At 37.2% G+C, this 20,086-nt stretch overlaps 2 protein-coding genes across 10 annotated transcripts in view; one reads left to right on the forward strand and one right to left on the reverse strand.

Annotated features, from left to right (window-relative positions):
* Positions 1-5,733, forward strand: LOC131353948 (retinol dehydrogenase 16-like). Its single transcript, XM_058391110.1, has 5 exons — positions 1-135; positions 827-1,141; positions 1,495-1,753; positions 2,519-2,682; positions 3,153-5,733. Exons 2-5 carry the CDS (start codon positions 829-831, stop codon positions 3,371-3,373), a joined length of 957 nt encoding a protein of 318 aa, XP_058247093.1. The 5' UTR covers positions 1-135; positions 827-828; the 3' UTR covers positions 3,374-5,733.
* Positions 5,734-8,937: 3,204 nt separating this feature from the next.
* The window catches only part of lrp2a (low density lipoprotein receptor-related protein 2a), a 64,615-nt gene continuing 53,466 nt past the window's right edge, over positions 8,938-20,086 (reverse strand). For 8 of the 9 annotated variants that reach the window (XM_058392430.1, XM_058392426.1, XM_058392428.1 and 5 more), the window contains 20 exons: positions 19,865-19,981; positions 19,006-19,143; positions 18,768-18,890; positions 18,204-18,332; positions 17,858-17,989; positions 16,338-16,469; positions 15,278-15,421; positions 14,863-15,028; positions 14,613-14,741; positions 14,251-14,471; positions 13,964-14,143; positions 13,734-13,853; positions 13,069-13,159; positions 12,838-12,905; positions 12,356-12,473; positions 11,928-12,048; positions 11,091-11,195; positions 10,888-10,995; positions 10,729-10,800; positions 8,938-10,389 (listed from right to left, as the gene is read on the reverse strand). In XM_058392430.1, coding sequence (XP_058248413.1) covers positions 10,219-10,389; positions 10,729-10,800; positions 10,888-10,995; positions 11,091-11,195; positions 11,928-12,048; positions 12,356-12,473; positions 12,838-12,905; positions 13,069-13,159; positions 13,734-13,853; positions 13,964-14,143; positions 14,251-14,471; positions 14,613-14,741; positions 14,863-15,028; positions 15,278-15,421; positions 16,338-16,469; positions 17,858-17,989; positions 18,204-18,332; positions 18,768-18,890; positions 19,006-19,143; positions 19,865-19,981 — 2,585 coding nt within the window. In that variant the 3' untranslated portion in view covers positions 8,938-10,218. The remainder of the gene's footprint in view (positions 10,390-10,728; positions 10,801-10,887; positions 10,996-11,090; positions 11,196-11,927; positions 12,049-12,355; positions 12,474-12,837; positions 12,906-13,068; positions 13,160-13,733; positions 13,854-13,963; positions 14,144-14,250; positions 14,472-14,612; positions 14,742-14,862; positions 15,029-15,277; positions 15,422-16,337; positions 16,470-17,857; positions 17,990-18,203; positions 18,333-18,767; positions 18,891-19,005; positions 19,144-19,864; positions 19,982-20,086) is intronic. The other variant, XM_058392423.1, reaches the window with a different exon arrangement.

Consider the following 20,086-nt stretch of genomic DNA (forward strand, 5'->3'; position numbering starts at 1 on the left):
CAAAAGGACAGACCACATCCTGCTTAAAAGTGCAGACAGAAGGTGGAAGCAGAAGTATGTAAACTGAGATAATCGTGATTAAGAATATTGAGTAACGGAGGCAAGTGCATCTGTAAAGCTCTCTCTGCAATTAAAGTAAGTAATGCAGATGTTCTACTGATTCATAGTACCAGAACTACCTTGTCTGTTCATAAACCATAACGAATGTAAGAGAGAGAATCAATGTTAAATGTTAAGAACACATTGGACATAAAGTGCAATGCAAAAAAAGTAGGGTAAGGTAAAGTAAAAAAAAAAAAAAAAAAGCAATTTTATAAAAGTATTTAGTTATTGCTTTCACATACTTTGTGTGACCTTCATAGCAGATTGGGTTATTAATTTAACAGAATATATCCTGCACTTTTCTGTTTTTGTCTCTTCCTCTTATGTATCTCAATTTAGATGCTTGTCCATTAGCCTTACCTGTTCACCATCAAATGTTGTACAACCGTCTGTTACTTCTTTTTTTCTTACATTTTCAGTTGCTACTCATGTGAATGCAGATGAGAACTGCTTTGTGTTAATCACAGAGAAAGTACTAAAGATCTTCCAAAAATTCACAGGCTTCTAACACCCTGCTCCTGTTTCTCTCTTCCAAGTCTGAATTTGCATTCTATATAAGCCAGCCTGCCATTGTTTTGAGCTCTGCATATTTAGCTACTGCTTTCCATTTGCTTTCATCAATCTCATGATATTTGCAAAAACTATCAACTATAATACAAAAGCAAGTGAAGATTAAAACAGTTTTTTTTTACTTCTAAAAGTATTTTTTCTTACTTCTCTACAGAGATGTTTCTGTATATCTTAGGGTTGATGGTCTTATTGTATGCCTGCTGGAGGCTTAGAGAGCTGAAGCAAGTGGCAAACAAATCAGAGAAATATGTCTATATCACGGGGTGTGACACAGGCTTTGGACACCTTCTGGCCAAATATTTGCACAAAGAGGGTTTTTGGGTAATTGCTGGCTGCTACACAGAGAAAGGAGAGATTGAGCTGAAGAAGGCCTGCTCAGACAGACTCCATACTGTTCAATTAGATGTTTCTGATAGTGATAGCATCAGGAAGGCTGCAGCCATTGTTAAAACCCTGGTGGGAGAGAAAGGTAAGGGATTACTACTGTGTTTTATTTCTTAAGCAAGCTATGACTATTTTACTACCTAAACTACCTCCAGGTATAAATAAAACTTTTTCTTGTTCTTGGCATGTAAAGAGACACTCTAGTGACTACATCTTCTGTCTGATGAGACTGAGCTTTAATAAATGTCTAAAGCTAAACCATTCATCTTGAAATGTGTTGCACTAGTCTTGTTTAGTCAGATATTCCCTTTTTTGAAAAGATACAATTTCATCTGCAGCACATCTCACATTTAACTGTATATACACAGTATTATCATTCACTCAGTAAATCTAACATTATGCTTCTCTTATGTGTTTGTTGATGCATGTGACATTTAGGTCTCTGGGCTGTTATAAACAATGCAGGAATATCTCAGCCATCTGGGCCAATTGACTGGATGGTTGTTGATGACTTTAAGAACATGATCAACGTGAACCTATTAGGGGTCATTGCTGTGACCATGAGTGTGCTACCCTTCATTAAGAAAGCTAAGGGCCGCATTGTCAATATCTCCAGTGTGCTTGGAAGAATATGTTTATCTACAGGACCATACTGTGTCTCGAAATACGGAGTCGAGGCATTCAATGATTGCCTGAGGTGGGTCATTAACTGACATGTCAAAGCATTTGTAAAAATAATAAACCAGTACAATGAGCCACATTTAGAGTTGGAAACTTCATGAGACATCAATATGTACATAGCTGTAATCAGAATCATGATAAATGTGTGGTTCACTGATTTTATGGGTGGCTCATGTAAATTGTTGACATTACTGACAAAGTTGGTACACTTGCCCGGGGGACAGGATTTTCCAAGCATGTTTTAACAACCCTCCTTAAATGTTATGGTTTCATGTGTTTCAGAAGAATCACATGTCACTCTCATTGTTAGCTGTCAAGAGATTGAGAAATGGCAAATTACCAAAATTGGGAGACATTCTGAGAATTGTCCTGAATAGTCCTAATGATTTGCAATTTCTGAAAATGTATCTCACTTTAGCAATTGAGATTGTTACCTAAAGTAAGAAAACATCTGACTGAAAAGTGCTGTTGGATCCTTATGGTTATTTGAACCCATAATGTAATATTTCTATGTAACATAGACCTTAAGTAGCATTTCAATGTTTTTATGTGAAATTACATGGATTTTGGGTTAAATTGTTAGTGATTATTTGTTCTCATAACAAATTGACAACAGTAAACAGCCTGCTGTACTAAAATCAGTTTATTTCATAGATATATCACAAGAAAATGGGAGTGGTAGATAACTAAGGATTTTATGTGTGTTTAAACCCCACTCTGTGCATGTAGCTTGTTGTCCAAACCAATAATTCAGATACATTATGTTGTCTTCATTCAACAGGTTAAACATGTCACCATTTGGAGTTAAAGTACTGTGCATTGAACCCGGATTCTTCAAAACAGGCATGGCAGAAACTAGGCATGTTCAAAACAGTTTTCAGAAAATATGGGATAGACTGCCACAAGATGTCAGGGATGACTATGGAAGTGACTACATTGATCAACGTGAGCTGAACACACACTGTAATAAAGAAGTTATTGGTATCTTGCATTCAAATAGGATGAGTGATTACAGACTGCTACTAACATTTTTATCTGTTCATCCTCATGACTTTCTCCCATAATGATCATAGACTAAAAGCATAATCTACAAGCAAAGTGAAATATATTCTTGTATTAAGCTCGAGTGTGACTGCCATATGAGGTACCTTTACTGGAACCTGTATTTTTGAAATTTCTGTCCCTGCAAAGCAAATCCTATTTCTTAATCAGATAGCAACTGAAAAAATATGGAGGAAATAATGTAGAAAAATGCTGCTTAGTAAGTCTTTAATGGAAACTGACATTCCTATATTCAAATTAGACGACCCACACAAAAAACCATACATTGCACTACAGTTAAATAGGAACCTATTAATAAATGCTTATCAGAAATAATACAATATATCTCAAACATTATGTCTCATCTATTTTAGTAAAAATAATGCTGACAAAGAACTATGAGAAGAGGCTGGATGAAGATCTGATGAAAGTGGTGAGCTGTATGGCACATGCTGTCTCTGCTGTCTATCCTCGCACCCGCTACTCTCCTGGCTGGGATGCAAAATTCTTCTGGCTGCCTCTGTCCTACATGCCATCCTTTATCTCGGATGCCATACTAATAAAAAACCATATCAAACCTAAAGCTTCTATTTAATATGCCATTTAGGTCTTAAAAAGATTTTGTATGCATTTTTTAATTATACAAGACATTAATCACTAACATCTACATAATCATAACTAATCATAGGTAAAATTGCATGTCAATAATCCCACTATGTTTTAGTGATATATGTTTTAGAAATAATTAGACTGAGGATAAGCTAAAGGAGCAGAGCAACAAGAATATCCACTGTGTAAAATTGTTCTTCCCTTCTCTGTTAATGGGTTGATGGTAATTATTCTATGGGTTTGACTGTAGCTAGTCTGACTCTCTGACTGCCTGTTTGGATATTTGTACTTTGTGCCCATTTTTTGACCCTGCACTTGTTTTTGCAATTCAGATTTCCTTCTTTTGCAACTAACATTTGATTTAACCCCATCTGACTAGCAGGGGTGATGAGAATCTGGAATGAGATCGGGGTTTCCAATTGTTTTTCCAATGAGGTGAATGAAGGTGGCCAAGAGCTACTCATGTTATATCATTAGTAACATTTATTTACACAACTTATTTCCATAAACCAACCAGCTGAATGAGCTAGTTAAAAAAAAGTCAATGCCAAACAGGTATATTTTGCAATAACAATCATTTTAAATTCACATAAACAGCATGTTAGCTGTTTCATCAGTTAACTGATTCAACAGGTTTGCTGGCTAGACTTATCAGTTATTATTGTCAGATTAATTCTCATTAATTCTGTTATTTATCAGCAATTGTTACTTACAAGTCTCCTGGCACATACCCTTATGGCCTCAGCAAGACTGAAATCAATGGACAATTTACTTGATTGGGATATAAAAACAGGTTTGTTGAGTTAATTTGATTTGATAAGTTTTGTACATATTCTATGAAACATTAGGCAAGCTATTCAGAAGTGCAAGCAATGTGTTGGAGATCCCTGTCTTAGATAATATATACCATAAAGAAATCATATGTCAGAAGAAACCATCTCAAGTAAAGACTCTGGAAAGATGTTTGGAGATGTCTGGAAAGATGTCACTGGTGAGATCTTGGAGAAGGTACTCATTGATGCCCAGTGTATATTGGCTCTGTAGGCCAAGTTGATGATGTCTAGCACCCAGTATACAGGGGAGTCATTTGTATTAGCGATTATTCAGGAGTGTCTATTGAGAACACTGCTGGGTTGGTCCTGGGGTTGCAGTCCTTGACAGTTAACCTGTAGCTGAAGGTGCTAAATCACTCTGTCCATTTGGGGACAACAGTTCAAGGTTGAGGAAGCTGCTAAAATGATTCATTAACATTGGCCAGGAGACTGACTGCTGAATTTTGTGCAGTTTGGGCAGAAACAGTGTTAGACTGTGATGCCATTTGTGGGCCATTTAACCATGTTATCCATGGGGACAATCTTGTGTCTCAAGACCCTCTTGCAGAGGTGGAAACATGTCTCTGTCTCTGGCTTTTAGTGTTTAGTCACAACCTACTGAAATTTTTTAATACTAAGGGCACTGCTTATGGCTGCAGTCCTAGTATAGAGTATATCAACCAGCTCAAATGTGATTGTTGACTTCTATAATTGTCTGCCACACATATAACTATTATTCTCAATTCTTTAATTTTCCTATCGGTGTTTCCTGTGTTTTATTAGGAAGCTTTTTTTCTGAGTGGAGAAAGTGGAGACTCAGCACTCGATGTGAGCAAGTCATTTAAGTAGAATGGTATCCTTATACCATTACCTTATACTGGCAAGTAGGCTGCATGTTGAAAATACAGTGGTACAAGAAAGTGCCTGAAGGACTATTAGGACTGAAATTCATTTCCTTGGATGGCAATCTTATAAAAGCATTTCTATACTGGATTGGTATGTATTGCACATGAAAATGAGGTGATGTTTTATGGCTACACAGCATAAACAGGAAGGCTTTTAGGAGCTTGTTTCCTCTCTAATCTAGAATCCAATAGACAACAAACTTCTTAGAAAAAGGCCCTGAGTCTCAAACTCTGGTGCCTGTTAGGGACTTCAGAGAAGTGGGGTGGGGGGCTAAATATCTGCTCTGATGTGTAGTGATGGTTTCTAACTTGCCCGCGGAACTATAATCAAATGTTTCTCCCATATCAGTGAAAAGGCAGGCAACTACTAGTTTCAGTGTTTTCTCAATAGAAGCCAAGTCTTGAGGAATCTAGAGGCTCAGAGAGTATAGTCTGTTGCCCAAAGTTTCATTTATTGCCATCATACATCTATTACAATGTCCCAAGACCTGCTTATGGTGATGGTGATTTTAGTTTGGATTTCTTCTAAATGTATAGGAGTAAAAAAACTGTAGCACAAGAATTTCATTGTATAGATACTTAAAGTGGTCTTTATGTACATTACAATAAACCTGAAACTTGATATACTACTATGTGTGTGTGTGTGTGTGTGCATGCATATCATTCTGAAATTAGGTTAACGTTCGTATAAATTCATATTTTGGATTTTATATATATATACTGTATATATAATGAGTTACTATTCAAGAGGTCGGGGTTCAAGTTCCAGCGCCACTAAGCTTTGTTGGACCCTTAACCCTATCCACTCCAGGGGTACTGTCTTATTCCCAGCCAGGTATTCCACTCTACTGTGATTGAAATGGTTATTTTTTAATTTTCACTATCATATATTAAACAGTGCTCAGCAGGGGTCATTTACATTTAAGTTATTTTTGGCAGAAGCCCTTATCCAGAATGACTAGCATTTATCTCATTTGTACTGAGCAACTGAGGGTTAAGGGCCCTGCTCAAGGGCCCAGGAGCAGCTTAGTGGATATAGGGTTTGAAGTCACAACCTTCCAATTATAAGTCCAGCACCATAACCACATAGAACTGCAGTAGTCTGCATCATGAATGTATTGATATAGTCCTATATGAATATATTCATATACTGTTGTTTGAGGCCCTTGAATGAATTATTAGGTGCCTTCGTCTATTTACAGGGCTGACGACATTAAAAACCTTTTTTTGTTTGCTTTAAATCATGTTTTAACTTGTGCATCCTCAGCAACCTTATATAGTCTGTTATGATCACTAAGTGATATCTTGATTATGTTGTCTATGTGTATGGTGCCTGTGCTTTTGCTGCCTTTCTATATACATGGGCAATATAGATAAAATTTTAGATAAACTGTAGCCCTGTCCCTGTTGCTCTGTCTTTTGCATCCCCCCAAGTGTAAAATCACATATCTGTGAGAAACACTGTAAGACCATACTAAAGTCATGAACTAGTTGTGACTACTCTCCTGACACTCATTCCTATTATTATTTAGACCTTTCTATGCTAGTCACTAGGCACATAAAGATCCCTACACTGATGAATGCCATGCAATTTACATGCAATTAACACCAGCAGTCAACTGATGACTCCATATCCTTTAAATGGGGAAAATTGTAAGTAGGTGAAAATAATCAGTTTCAGCATTCAAAACAATTCCTATGGCCAGTTAATTATATGTTAATGATCTTGCTGATCCTGGTTTTAATGTTTATTCCCTTGTCCAGTTTTTAACATTGATTAGCCATAAGAACAAAACCACTGACAATTAATTGTGAATATCTCATTATAATGACATCTGACAAAGTATGGCAGCAAGTGAACAGTCAATTCTTAATATGCTGGAAGAAAGAAAAATGGGCACAAGGAGTGAGTTTGACATGGCCGAATTGTGATTGCTAGACAACTGGGCCAGATCATCTCCTAAATGTCAGGCTATGTGCGGTATTTCTGGTATGCAGTGTTAATTACCCACCAAAAGTGGTCCGAGGAAGGCAACCGCTGAACCGCAAAGGCTATCCCTTCTTGTTTGATACAGCATGTTGTATATGGGGATGTGAAGAAACAGACTGGTCAAAGTGCCCATGTTGACCTTGTCCACCACCAAAAGCACCTACAATGGGTATGTGAGCATCAGAACTGGATCAGCGAGCAATGGAAGAAGGTGGCCTGGTGTGATGAATCTAATGAATGAATTTTTGGACAGGTCCTTGTGCCTCACTTACCTGGGGAAAGTGTGATGCTCTGGGCAATTTTCTGATGGTAAACATTAGATCCTGGCCTTCATGTGGATTTTATTTTGACCATCTACCTAAACATTGTTGCAGACAATGTTCACCCCTTCATGGAAACACTATTTCATAATAGCAGTGGTCTCTTCCAGCAGGATAATATGCCCCATCACACTGCAAAAATTGTTTAGGAATGGTTGGAGGAACATAATGAAGAGTTCAAAATGTTGACCTGGTCTCCAGATTCTGGAAATCAGATCCATGAAGACCGATCCTGAACAGTATATAAAGATTTTATTGAATTTAGAGAGAAGTTTTGAATGAAACTTCCGTATCCGTCAGGTCTGGACTGTGTAGCACTTGCAATTATAAGATTTTACTCTATTAGAAATCACACACCGTGCAAAATCCGACCACCAGATGGTGCGCTTAGGACAGATAATCTCCGTGAAGGAGGTTTTATACCAGAACACACTGATGTACCCAAATGAAGAAGCTAAAGGCTTCCTTAAAGCACATACATTAACCTTTTATAGTAGTGGCTCCCAACCTGTTTCCCCCTTCTCTAACACACCTCGGCTAATTCACCTAGTTGGCCTTGTGGACAGGGTTTCTCCACGATCAGGTGATAAGGTTTTGGGTTCCCTTTATTCTTAAAATAACGAAAAATGATGGGAACTAACAAACTTTGTGCTTATGTATGTGATTTAAATAAACTTTAATCTATCTAAGCCGAATTTATCTGTGATCTGAGGTCAGCGGTAACATTGCGTCAAAGCTGATTTGACTTGCCACAGCTGCCACCCTGTGTTACCCATGTGGCCAAGCCCCTGGTCAGGAACCACTGTATTAATAAATATACTGTTTTATGTGTAGTTTGGTTGCTTGCTGTTTATTACGGTTTTAATCCAGGGTTTTGGTGCGCTTTGTTTATTGACAAACTGGTTCAATCTGTGTACACGTGCTTTCAAGGGCACATGACAGCATGGTTTGCGCAAACCGGGGGAAAATTTGAACTTGTACTAACCAGGGCCGGTGTGTCGGAATGATGGAGACAAAGCGGCGCGAGCCGGGGAGAGCGGGGAGATGGACCGGTCAGGGAAGGGGTGTGTGTGGGTGTGGGTAGGGTGGGGGATATAGGGAGGAAGTGCCAGCTCGAGTCAAGCACAGCGAAAGATAACGTGGAGATACGACCAGGCTTTTACCGCCACACGTAGGGCCTTCACACCACCAAGCCAAAAATCTGCAGTTTTTTTGTTTGTTTTTGTTTAGAGAATAAGCAATATAGAACCCAGAGGAATATTTAACAGAAGCTTAACGGTATATCCAAAGAGCCAGATATCATGTATATAAATACATATGCTTTCACACAAATTAGTGATCTATTTATTTATGCATTTATTTATTTATTTATTAGAAAGTGTTTTAGTCATCAAACTGGCTAACTGGCATTTACTTTACTTTTTCTTCCTCTTTGTATATGTTCTAGTCTATAAATATCCAATATGGTCTGATTTAGAAAATATTTGAAAGTATTTATTATACATAGGACAAAACAGGCAAAAGACATTATAAAACAATACATTTATTTTTTTCTCAGCAGCATTTGACAAAAAAAAAATTCAGTTAAAATATGTTCATTTTCCTTTCATTAATATACAAAATCATTCAGTAATATAGAATTTACTTCTTCATTAGGTTTGCCAATAGTGAAATTATTGGCCAAAACCAAAGAGTATACATACTAAATGCTACACCACAAATGTCACAGTTTAAATTATTTCAGAATCTGGAAAACAGTGTGTGATATTAGATATCAATGAAAATTCTAAATATAAATCATTAATCATAAAGTGTTATTGCCTGTTTTTTTTTTTAATTATTTATATCAGTCCCTTTCTCTTAAATAACAGGAATCCTCTCCAAATACTACTGGAACAATGAAATCTTTGCCTACTGTAACAATACGATGACTAGATAATGGCATTCAACAAGACACACTGGCTTAGTTATCTTTCAAGCAGGATGCAGGATGCTCTCAGGGGAAGTAAAATATTATCAGTTATTTGGATTTAATACACAAATCATACCTGTAATTAAGTGAAACATACTTGGATAAGGACCAGTAATCTTGAGCAGTTCATAAATCTGTAAATGATCTCATTGTTTAATATTCATTTAGGTTGATGTAATATTTATTTGAAACAAAGATACTGCTGAGGAACAAATTGTGAACAATTGACCAAAACAGAAATTGGCTCTTTTCTACTGTGTTGGCCAGTCCACAGATGAGGTATATATAAATATGCAAGATGAGATGCATGTTTGATTCTACTGGCAGATATTAAGTAAAATTTCTAGGCAAAAAAAAAAAAAAAGCATCAAAGCCCTGGTAAAAAAATCACAGAGCAGCATGCATTATCTACACACTACCATGTTCACCTGTCATTGTTTATCTTAAAGAGAAAGCATAATCTGCTGCACAATATTCTATCAGATATCATCAAAATCTCTTAAATTTTTTTTTTTACAAATGTACAACATATTCATAACATTTTTTTTAACCATCAGTAGTATCAGTGCAAAGATATACATATAGTACGTCACAATAAAAAAAATCATAAACATGAATTGGCATAAGAAACAGCAGAAGGCATGGTCTCCGTAGACTTTTTAATCCTCTGTCATAAAAACATCTTATCTAGTGATCTCAAAATAATCTTAAGTTTCATTTTTGTACACAGTCTGCATATAAAAATAGATTCTGTGCAAAGAGGGACAGAGTGTGTGTTTTTCCCCATTGTGTATGTGTTTGTGTATAAGAGAGAGAGAGAGATGTGGGACGGTTATATGTCACTGTCCTCTTTGACCAGGTTGGCTGTGTCTTGGAAGGAGTCTTCTGTGGGTGAGTACATGCTAGATTTCTCTCGCTTCACAGGCTTTGGAGCTGGCGTTACAGGAGGCGGCTGGCTGGTTGAAGTGTCATCTGTACTCAAAGCAGATTGTTTGTCCTGCATCTAAAATCATACAATAAAATTTTTGTCCACTTCTGAATTATTGTCACCCTTTAGGATAATGAACATGAATTAATACCATATGCGTATGCTGTATATTTAGAAGGTTGTTTGATTGTTTTTTGTAAAACCTGTGATTATGACCCTGATTATGTTTAATCATCTTTTTGACTAATGAAGTCATTTCAGTGTATTTCGGTTTGTTTATTTAATACAATCATGCATGCTCATGCTTCTCTCAAAAGCTAAAAATAATTTTAAAGTTGACTCTGAATTGCTCAGAAGATTAGTACTTGAAATTTTTATGATCCAAATCTTCAATCTTTTGTGAAAATGTCTTACCTCTGAGTATGCTGGGTTTTCAAATGTTGTACCTGGTTTTAGTTTTTTCTTGAAGAAGTTCCACTTGGACTCCTACAACATAGATAAGCAGTCATAAATGATACAGACTATAGCTTTAAAAATATTTAGCTGCTTTGGATCTGTTCTTCCCTGTGTTACCTTGGGCTCAGTTGGAATATTTTTCACCTCCGCTGCTTGCTGCTGTTCATTGTACATTGGATTCGCAAATACATTCTCTGTTGAATCCCCACTTATATTCACAGTCACCTGAATAGAGAAGAAAAGCAGCAGAAAATGGAGCCCAATGTGTTGTATTAAAGGGCCAAACTTTCTACATCAGTATGTATCCAGTATGACTTTACCTGTGTGGCATGTATGACTGCAGCATCAGCAGCTGTGCCTGTTGCAGTGGGATAGAGAGGATTCTCAAATGTGACAGGTTCTCTCCCATCTGCAAAATTCTCATTCTGATAACACAAAAAAAGAGAGGGAAATCAGAACAAACTCTTTATTTAAAGATAATGCACAAAAATTTATGAAGAAATACTGGAAGAAAAAAAAAAGCACTTGTCAAAACCTGTGATTTGACATGCGAAGTGTGTCTTTGTCTTTAGAGTGAGGAGAGAAGAATGTTCAGATTGTTCATGCTTACTGTAAATGCATTTTTTTAAAAAAAAAAAAAAGGTGTATCTTACTAACTGCACAATCACAAACCTCTGAGGCATCTGTTAAATACACATTTGTCATTTAAATTATGTAGTTGGAGTAGGTATGCATTAGTGCTTCTGACCAATAGACTAATGCAACATGCCCAGGCTGCTAAACAGGAGAGATTAAGAGGCCAGGTGAAATGATAATTATGATGAAGATAATTAAGGTCTTCTCATACATAGCTAATACATAAAGTCTTATACTACATAAAACCTCCAATCCTACCTCTGGTTTTTTGACTTTCATAAATCCTCCAGCATTACTTTATAAAGCATTCATGCAATGCCTATAAATGTGGAATGTTGTAGTTAGAAAATTCTCTACCTGAAAACTACAGTTCCCTTATTGCATGAAAGAATAATTCTTGTGGACCTCTCAGTCACGTCAAAAATGGATTTGTAACATTAAAACTCAAGTCGAACTGGAGGTTAACCTCCAACATGCTCCAACACGTAGTGTTAATATAAGACAGGGAGTCTGAGATTCACCAGCTGCATGGCTCTATCGATGAACGATACCCCCAGAGTTTGAGGATCCATGGTGACGTTGTCCCCTGAGCGGAAGGACACACCGTTTCCTGTGTCACTTGACTTGGCCAGGCTGCTCAAGCTAAACAATATATAGACAAATAAGTTGAGCAAGAGAGAGAGAGAGAGAGAGAGAGAGAGAGAGCAGGTTACATAACCATACAGGTTACATATAATAATTAATAAAATACTGTTAGTATTACTAATAGTACATTATTTACTATCCACAACTCAAATGTTTGTTCATGAATCACAAAGGCTTACTAATGCAGCAGAAACCCTACTCAAATAACTAACAGAGGATGAAAGCTAGCTTGTTCTTTGTATATATCTCCTCCAGGTCAAAGAAAGCTGAGGAGTTTGAGTGCTAAATGAATGTAATGGAGTACCTGGGTAGCTTAGGCATTGAAGGGATGAGTGAGCCTGTGCGTTTGTAGTTCAGGAAAAGCCCAATGGCGAGAGCCCCACTTAGGAGAATAATAATCACTGCCAGCAGCACAGCTACTGCTAAACAGAGAACAGGAGAGATATGTGTGAGAAACTGGATATCGGTGTGTCAGAACTATACTCACTTGAATAAAATGTTAATGCTATTCCTGTATTTCATTCACCTCTGCTGAGTAATACGGTATGAATTATACAGAAGGAGTATTTAGTCAGCATGAATGCCATAGTAAGTAAAAAACACACACGAAGGGACCAAGATGTTAATGAATAATTAATCATGCATTCAGCAACCTTTACCAAAATCAGCTTAACTCACACTTTGTGTGTATGTCATTAACTTGCTTCATTAATGTGTAAGACACTGGATAAAGGACACTACATGGCTGGTCTTAACTGGTTTGGGAAGTGAGAATAATCCTGTCACCTGTTCCTGCAGGTGCTCCTCGGGACTTTCCTATTTCACAGTGCCTTCCTGAATAACCATAAGGACACCTGTGGGGGGCAGAATATCACCAGATTGTAATGAGTAACAAACATGATGTTTGCCCCTAGTCATTTTCTCTATTACTCAATTCTTCGTCTATTAAAAGTACTCTTTACTGGAATTAAGTTTGATGTTTAATGTCTATTGTTGCATTCCTCCTGTTTGACTCACTTGCATTTTGGCTGGCCGGGCTTGTCAGTGGAGCATGTTCCACCGTTAATGCATCCACATTCAATAGGCATGGCTACCTCTGGTTGGCTGGCTGTAAAGGAAAGAGCCAAACATGACATTACAAAAACCCTGCAGCCACAACAATCTCGACATAGAGTGGATACAATTAATAATGTTCCAAAAAACAACACTACCACCACCAACAATAATAAGAGTAATATCAACAACAACAATAATAATAATAATAATAACAACAACAACTTTGGCATGGTGCAGGCAGAAGCATGTTAAAATCAATAATCATTGACATGTTATACAGAATAACAGCATAATCTAATGTCAAAATAAAACAATATTTTTAATCTAGAAAAACCTATTAAAAAAGAAAGAAAAAATTTACATGCAACAAAGTAGTAGTTATAACCCAAAAGGCTGATATTTCAATATAACATAACTGAGTTGTTTGATGATACATTGCTGTCATGGTGTGTATGCTAGTAGTATAGCTAAAAGTGAGTCTTAGATTATATTTAAATATGAAATAAAATTTAAATTTCAAGTCCTATTATTAAACATTATTCTTAGGTATAATAATAAACCACACATTTATCTCAATGAATAGATTAAATTAATTTATGCAGCTTTTAGAGTAATGTTTCTCGGACCTGCATCACACTCATTCTCACTGAAGCTGATCGGGGAGGAGCCTTGCGGACAGGCGCAGGTGTATCCACCAGGTCGAAGCAGACACAGATGACTACACACATCTTTACAGGGGTTCAACACTAAGACAAAATAATGACTGTGATTAGTTAATGTTACATTTGTGCAAAAGTTTTTATGAATTATAATTAACATACTCACTGTAATTACTGGGTGAGCAACTGGTTCTCACCTGAGCGGTTGTATCTGTGCTCATGATAGATGCGGACCTGAGTCAGCCAGGGGTTTATGGTCAACACCTTCACTTTATCACCCTTTCCAAACTTGTCAGCCTTCCACACTTCACCCCTGACCTTTGTTGTCCAGTAAACATGACCTTCAAACACATCCAGACTGTAGGGGTTTCCAATATCTGCAGATAAGACCAGTGTGAATAATTAATTGAAAACAAAGAAACAAAATGAAAATAGAACTCAAACTAAAAAACTTTATATAATTTGTATATGTCAGATGTCCAACCTCCTGACATGACAATCCTCCTGTCTGTTCCATCTGGATTCATTGACTCAATAATGTTCTCTTTGGAGTCACACCAGTATATCCTGTTTCCATTAAGGTAATCTAGAGTGAGTCCTGTTGGCCAGCCCAGATCCTCATCCAGCAGCACCTGTCTGTGCTGGCCATCCATCCATGCTGCCTCAATCTTTGGTCTTCTACCCCAGTCAGTCCAGTACATCATACTGGGTGACAACAATGACAAAAACACATACAAAAGATGCTTAGTCAGGAGGACATATTGACAAAAGAAATGGGACTTGGAGCCTGAAATGTTATGTATGTATGTAGTCAATACAGGGCAAATAAAATGGCAAGGTAGTTACCCAAGAGCTGGGTTGACAACTATAGCAGCTGGTTGATCTAGATCAGAATGGATTAGCCACTTCCTGTACCGCCCATCCAGCTTTGCAACTTCAATACGATTGGTGCCAGCATCTGTCCAATAAATGTGTCTGAAATATAAAAGAAGGTATACTTAATCAGGGTAAGCAAAGCTGTAAATGTCAAAAAATGTAGAACAATACATCCAAAATAACTAAATACACAAGAAGTTTTATGTTTTATTTTATGTACCGCCCAACCCAGTCCACAGCAATTCCATCAGGACTGGAGATGTATCTAAGGTTGAGATCTACATCTTTCATTTGGTTACTTCCATGGTCATCAAATGTGGTCATGTATGCCCTCTTTACGGAGCCAAATTGAGCACCATGACCCAAAACGGTCCAGTACACAATACCTGAAAGTAGAGAAGTGTGTATAAGTACAGTGAAATGTCTATGAGACATGCATTCTGCTTGTTTAAAACTCATTCATGAAACCTGTAAGTTATTTCTTAAGACGAGAAATACGACAAATAATGTATTCAAAATACAATAAGATATGATGGGGTTTCATTAAACAACTAAAATGAGCTAAACTGAGATAAATACATTCCCCAATGCAGACCATTGTTTGGGTGTAGTTTCTAGATAGAGTATGGTCTTACTGAGCCCCTGGTCTTCTGGATCCCAAATGTAGTCCAGAGCTTGAATGTGTTCAGCATTATCAATATAGTCAGAGTACTGCTTAGTCGACAGGTTATAGCGACGGATACGCACATTATCGGGCAACAGCAGCACTGGAGGATTGCCTGAGACAAAAAAAATAGACACTTTGCATTACTTGAAGACCTCGAAAGTAAAACAAAACAGTGACAAGGATAATAAGAGAAGATATTATACTTGCTATTTAAAAAAAAAAAAAAGAAATCCACCAAAAGCAGTGCCTTATTATCTGAACAAATATCATTATTCATTCATTTATCTTCTCCAACTTTATGCTGGGGCAGAGCCTGTTCCAAGAACACCTGGTGTATGGTCAGATGAGATTTTATGCTTAAGGTTTTAGCCAAACACAACACTGAGACATCTACATTCCAGACTAACTGATCTGTAAGGTGCATAGACCAAAATCTGTGTCTGACGTTCAACATGCACGATAGAGCACTGGGACACTTTGATCAAAATCACTAGCACAAGCAGCAGGTGACACCCTAATCTCAAGACATCTCACCTGATGGATGATAGAAAGAACACATGAGTAATTTTTCTCCAGGAAGCTAGCACTAGAGTTCATTCAGAGTTGGTAAGCGAATAGTTGTCATTTGACCTGGGTTTCAATCCCATTTTGTCTATAGGATTGAGGTCCATTGATTTTGCAGGTGTTCCAGTGTTCCAGCATGCTTGGCATACATGCCACACCCAGATGCTGCTGTATTCATTCTACAGTCATCTTCATGAAAACTGGTAGTTTAAATATTCTGCTTCGACATGAAGCATACAATGCGACCTCAAAGTCTGGCCAACAACTGGCAATTTTACTGTATACTAAATTTAATATTCTTCAAGGTATGCAACCTATACAGTACAGTACAATAAGGCTGCTACTGGTGGATGTGAAGTATACCTGTTCACGATATAGGCAGGATATTGTAAGAACAGATACAGAGAGTGAAAATTTGATGAGCAATTTTAACTACACAAGTGGTTATTAGCTCCATTGCTCACCTTCCGCAGCACATTCAGTCCCATGTTGCGGTCCCACAGAGCGGAATCCCTCAGCGCAGAAGCACTCATAACTGCCCTTAGTGTTTTTGCACAGTTGGGGACAAGTGCCATAAAGCTGACACTCATTCACATCTGTAGAAGAACAGACGGAGACAAATACATCTTAAATTTCAGAGGAGCTATCGCACTGACTATAATGGATGCTGCTGTGTTAGGGAACCATTTTCAACAAAGATCTACAAACTAAATTAACAAAGATACAACGATAACAAAGCATCAAGGCTTATATGCAGATGTGCTATTTCCAGTTAAACATTTGATATAACACTACTGGGGTCTCAATTCTGATTGGTCAGATGATGATTTAATTTTCTTTTCTTTCTCTATTAATCCGCTTGTTCTAATACATAATCATTTCTATAATAGAGACTAATTCACAGGGACTTTCACAAAACTCAAAACTCAGCATATTAAAAGTGTATTTTCATTTTAAAAAGAAAAACGTGTAATTGCTGATATGGCAAAGTCATCTGTAAGGGGAGGTTTCTATAAGATTATGGAACGAGGCTCCTGTGCCAGCACTTTGTTCCTTTAGGTTTTCTGACAAAAGAAGAGTCGTTAGGATAGAGGCATTTGCAATTTCACATCTACAGCAACATGTGCATGCACAAAGAGAGGCTGGTGTGGATATGACTGTTTCATGAACGCTCCACAACATTAAAAGTTCCACCTTTTTGCCACTTTCCAGTATGAGAGTGGAAGAAAGTAATACTAAATAATACAAAGTACATTTTTACTGAAATTAGGCATCATGTAAAAGGCACAACATTTTACAGTATCAGCATTTCCACTTCTGTGGTGTTCTAAGGTTTGTACAGCTTTTTTCCCCCAGTATCAACCCTGAGGTATGAGCAACATTTACCACAAAACAAGCAGTAACATTAACTGCTAGCAGTTTTATCATAACGTCAGCATTACAATATTTTCAAATGTTTTCTTCCTTAAACAAATGACCTGTTTCCACTCGTAATAATAAGCAGTTTATTCCAAATTATCTACATTTCAAGCCTTGAACAAATTTTGAAATGTATTTTTAAGATTTTTCAAGCTTCTGTTCTAACCTGTAAATACGTAATTCACCATTCTGCACGGCACTGAGCTTTTAATTTCAGCATGGATACCCTAATACTACGATCAGCACCTGTTAAGCTATTATCTTGCCCTTTGTGCTATAGATAGTAAATTGATTGATGAATATATGTTGCTGTTTAAACGGTAAACATGCATTTTATACACGGTTTAGAAATATGCTTCTGGAAACTAGAAATGAATAATATAGGCAGCCAAATTATTTACACAAATATTTTTAGCTAAACCCTCACACACTAAGGATCTGCCATTTACCATGGTGGACAATTACATAGAGATGAAGATGAATGACTCTCACAGGAATTTCAGAAAGATACTACAGTTCTGATGTGGGTGTTGTTGTTGTTATGTGTATGGAGTCATTTACATACCCTCACAAGAGTTCCTGTTGTCCTCTCTGGCTTTGTAGCCCTGCCTGCAGGAGCAGATAAAGCCTCCACCTGTCAACTCGGTGCAGTTATGTTCACACAGATTCTCACTGCAAGAACGTCCAGTCCCACTGTCTAATACAGAGAAAAAGAGAAAAACAAATATACATCAATATTTACCACATGCCAGTGATATAGAATTTGATAAATAGACACTGTGATGCTTGTCACTTAACAAAACAAACAGATATCAAGAGTGAGGAATGAGTGTGACACGAAGGATGCTTTGTAGCGTGTGTGTATGTTTGTGTGTGTGTGTGTGTGTTTAATGATGGTTAATGTTACGCACTACAGCCCAACTCATCAGTCTGGTCTCCACAGTCATCAAAATCATCACACACATACTGCAGAGGAATGCACTGGCTGTTCCCACATTTAAACTCATCAGAAGTACAGGGCCCATGAGTGGGAGTCACGCCTGAAAACAGAAGAGGTAATCATGATGACCAGTTACAGAGATCTCCGCTGCATGGCAGCATTTAGGAGCTATACACTCAGACTTATGGAGTGCTAGCATTATTGCCATTGTCTAACACATAGAAGAGCTAACTCACTATAAATAAAATAACATTCCAGAAAATTGTTTATCAGTATCAGCATCAGAAAAAGATTTCCTTTACATGTGTTCATTTGTAGATTAATTGATCATATGACCTCTGTTCATGTCGAACAGGAATTCTCACATAGTTTGCTACACTTCAAGTACCACTAAACATTTTAGACCACTAAAAACTATATTGAAAAACAAATCTAATAGTAACCAAACATGTTAGATCCTGTTTTAAACTGTTGTTTTCCTAAAGGTTTTGTCTGCTAAAAGGTATTTGCCCCTTTGTAGTTAGTTTCTACTCACAGTGCTCCTGTTTTTCATCTGTTCCATCTCCACAGTCATCCACAGTGTTGCAGAGTTCATGGCTGTAGATACAGCGGTTATTGTCACAGCGGAAACGGAAAGGGGGTTCACACGGTATATCCACTGAAAAAAAGAAAAGATGCATAGCATCTCAATTATTTGTACGAGTTTCTGTTTTCACTTCTTTAACACATTAGCTCTGTAAGGTCTATGCTTATATTCGTGTACAGTCTCTCACAGCAAAGATGCAGCTCTTCATCTGAACCATCTCCACAGTCATTGTCCCCATCACACCTCCAGTGCTGCTGAACACAGATGTGATTCTTACACTCGAACAGGGATGAAGGGCAGTATGTGCCATTCGGAAAACGGGTTGCTGCAAAGGATGGAGACAGTATAAATATATTTAATTGAAAGTTAGATCATGAAATTGATAGTTTAGATCATGTGTTCAATAACTACTTGATAGTTACTTGATATAAAAATAGGATCTGAATAATGACATTTGCGACATGTAATTTATGTATTTTCAAGTTAAATATTAAAATGATTCCTTTGACTAAATCTCATATGATCTAGTAAGTATATAGTGCCAAGCTTTTAAAAGTATATTAATGCAACAGCTTCTAAATCAGAGGCTATTTGGGATCCAGCAATATTACTGATACTGATTACTGAGTAAATAAAGAATAACAAATCTGAAAAAATAATTATGCAAGGATGATATTGTTATAATATTAATGAAAACAACTCAATTTTAACCTTCTGCAAGAAGACACAGTGTAAAAATACAATATAAATGTTTCTTCTGGCTGTGCTACTATAAAATACTTATTTGATGTAATTACCATTTAAATGAAAATCTTTAGAAACAGGACAGCACAAACTAAGGTTAATGGGGGAAAGGAACACATCTGCAAGCATTTTGTCAAAACAGCACTGATATTGTGTTAATGTATTAGATACTGAAATGTTGGAATGGATATTTTTTCACAAGAGCATGTGTCAAAACCTACATCTTAATAACTCAGTTGTATCTGTTTGACTTGGGCTTCCAGGAGTTGTATACAGTATGTAAAGAAAGAGGAGGAACTCACGGCAGGATGTCTCATCAGTGAAGTCCATGCAGTCTGCACTGCCATCACATTTAAAGCGCTCAGCGATGCAGTGACCACTATCACACTGAAAGTATCCAGGATGGCAGGTCCGCAACTCTACAACACAATTAGAGCAAAAAAAAAAGTACACTTCACACAACAGTCTCCGGTCTACACAAACAGGATAAAACACTGCTTAGGCAGCAGGAATGGATCACGCAG

This window comes from Hemibagrus wyckioides, linkage group LG06, assembly GCF_019097595.1.
Source record: "Hemibagrus wyckioides isolate EC202008001 linkage group LG06, SWU_Hwy_1.0, whole genome shotgun sequence".
Taxonomy (NCBI): domain Eukaryota; kingdom Metazoa; phylum Chordata; class Actinopteri; order Siluriformes; family Bagridae; genus Hemibagrus; species Hemibagrus wyckioides.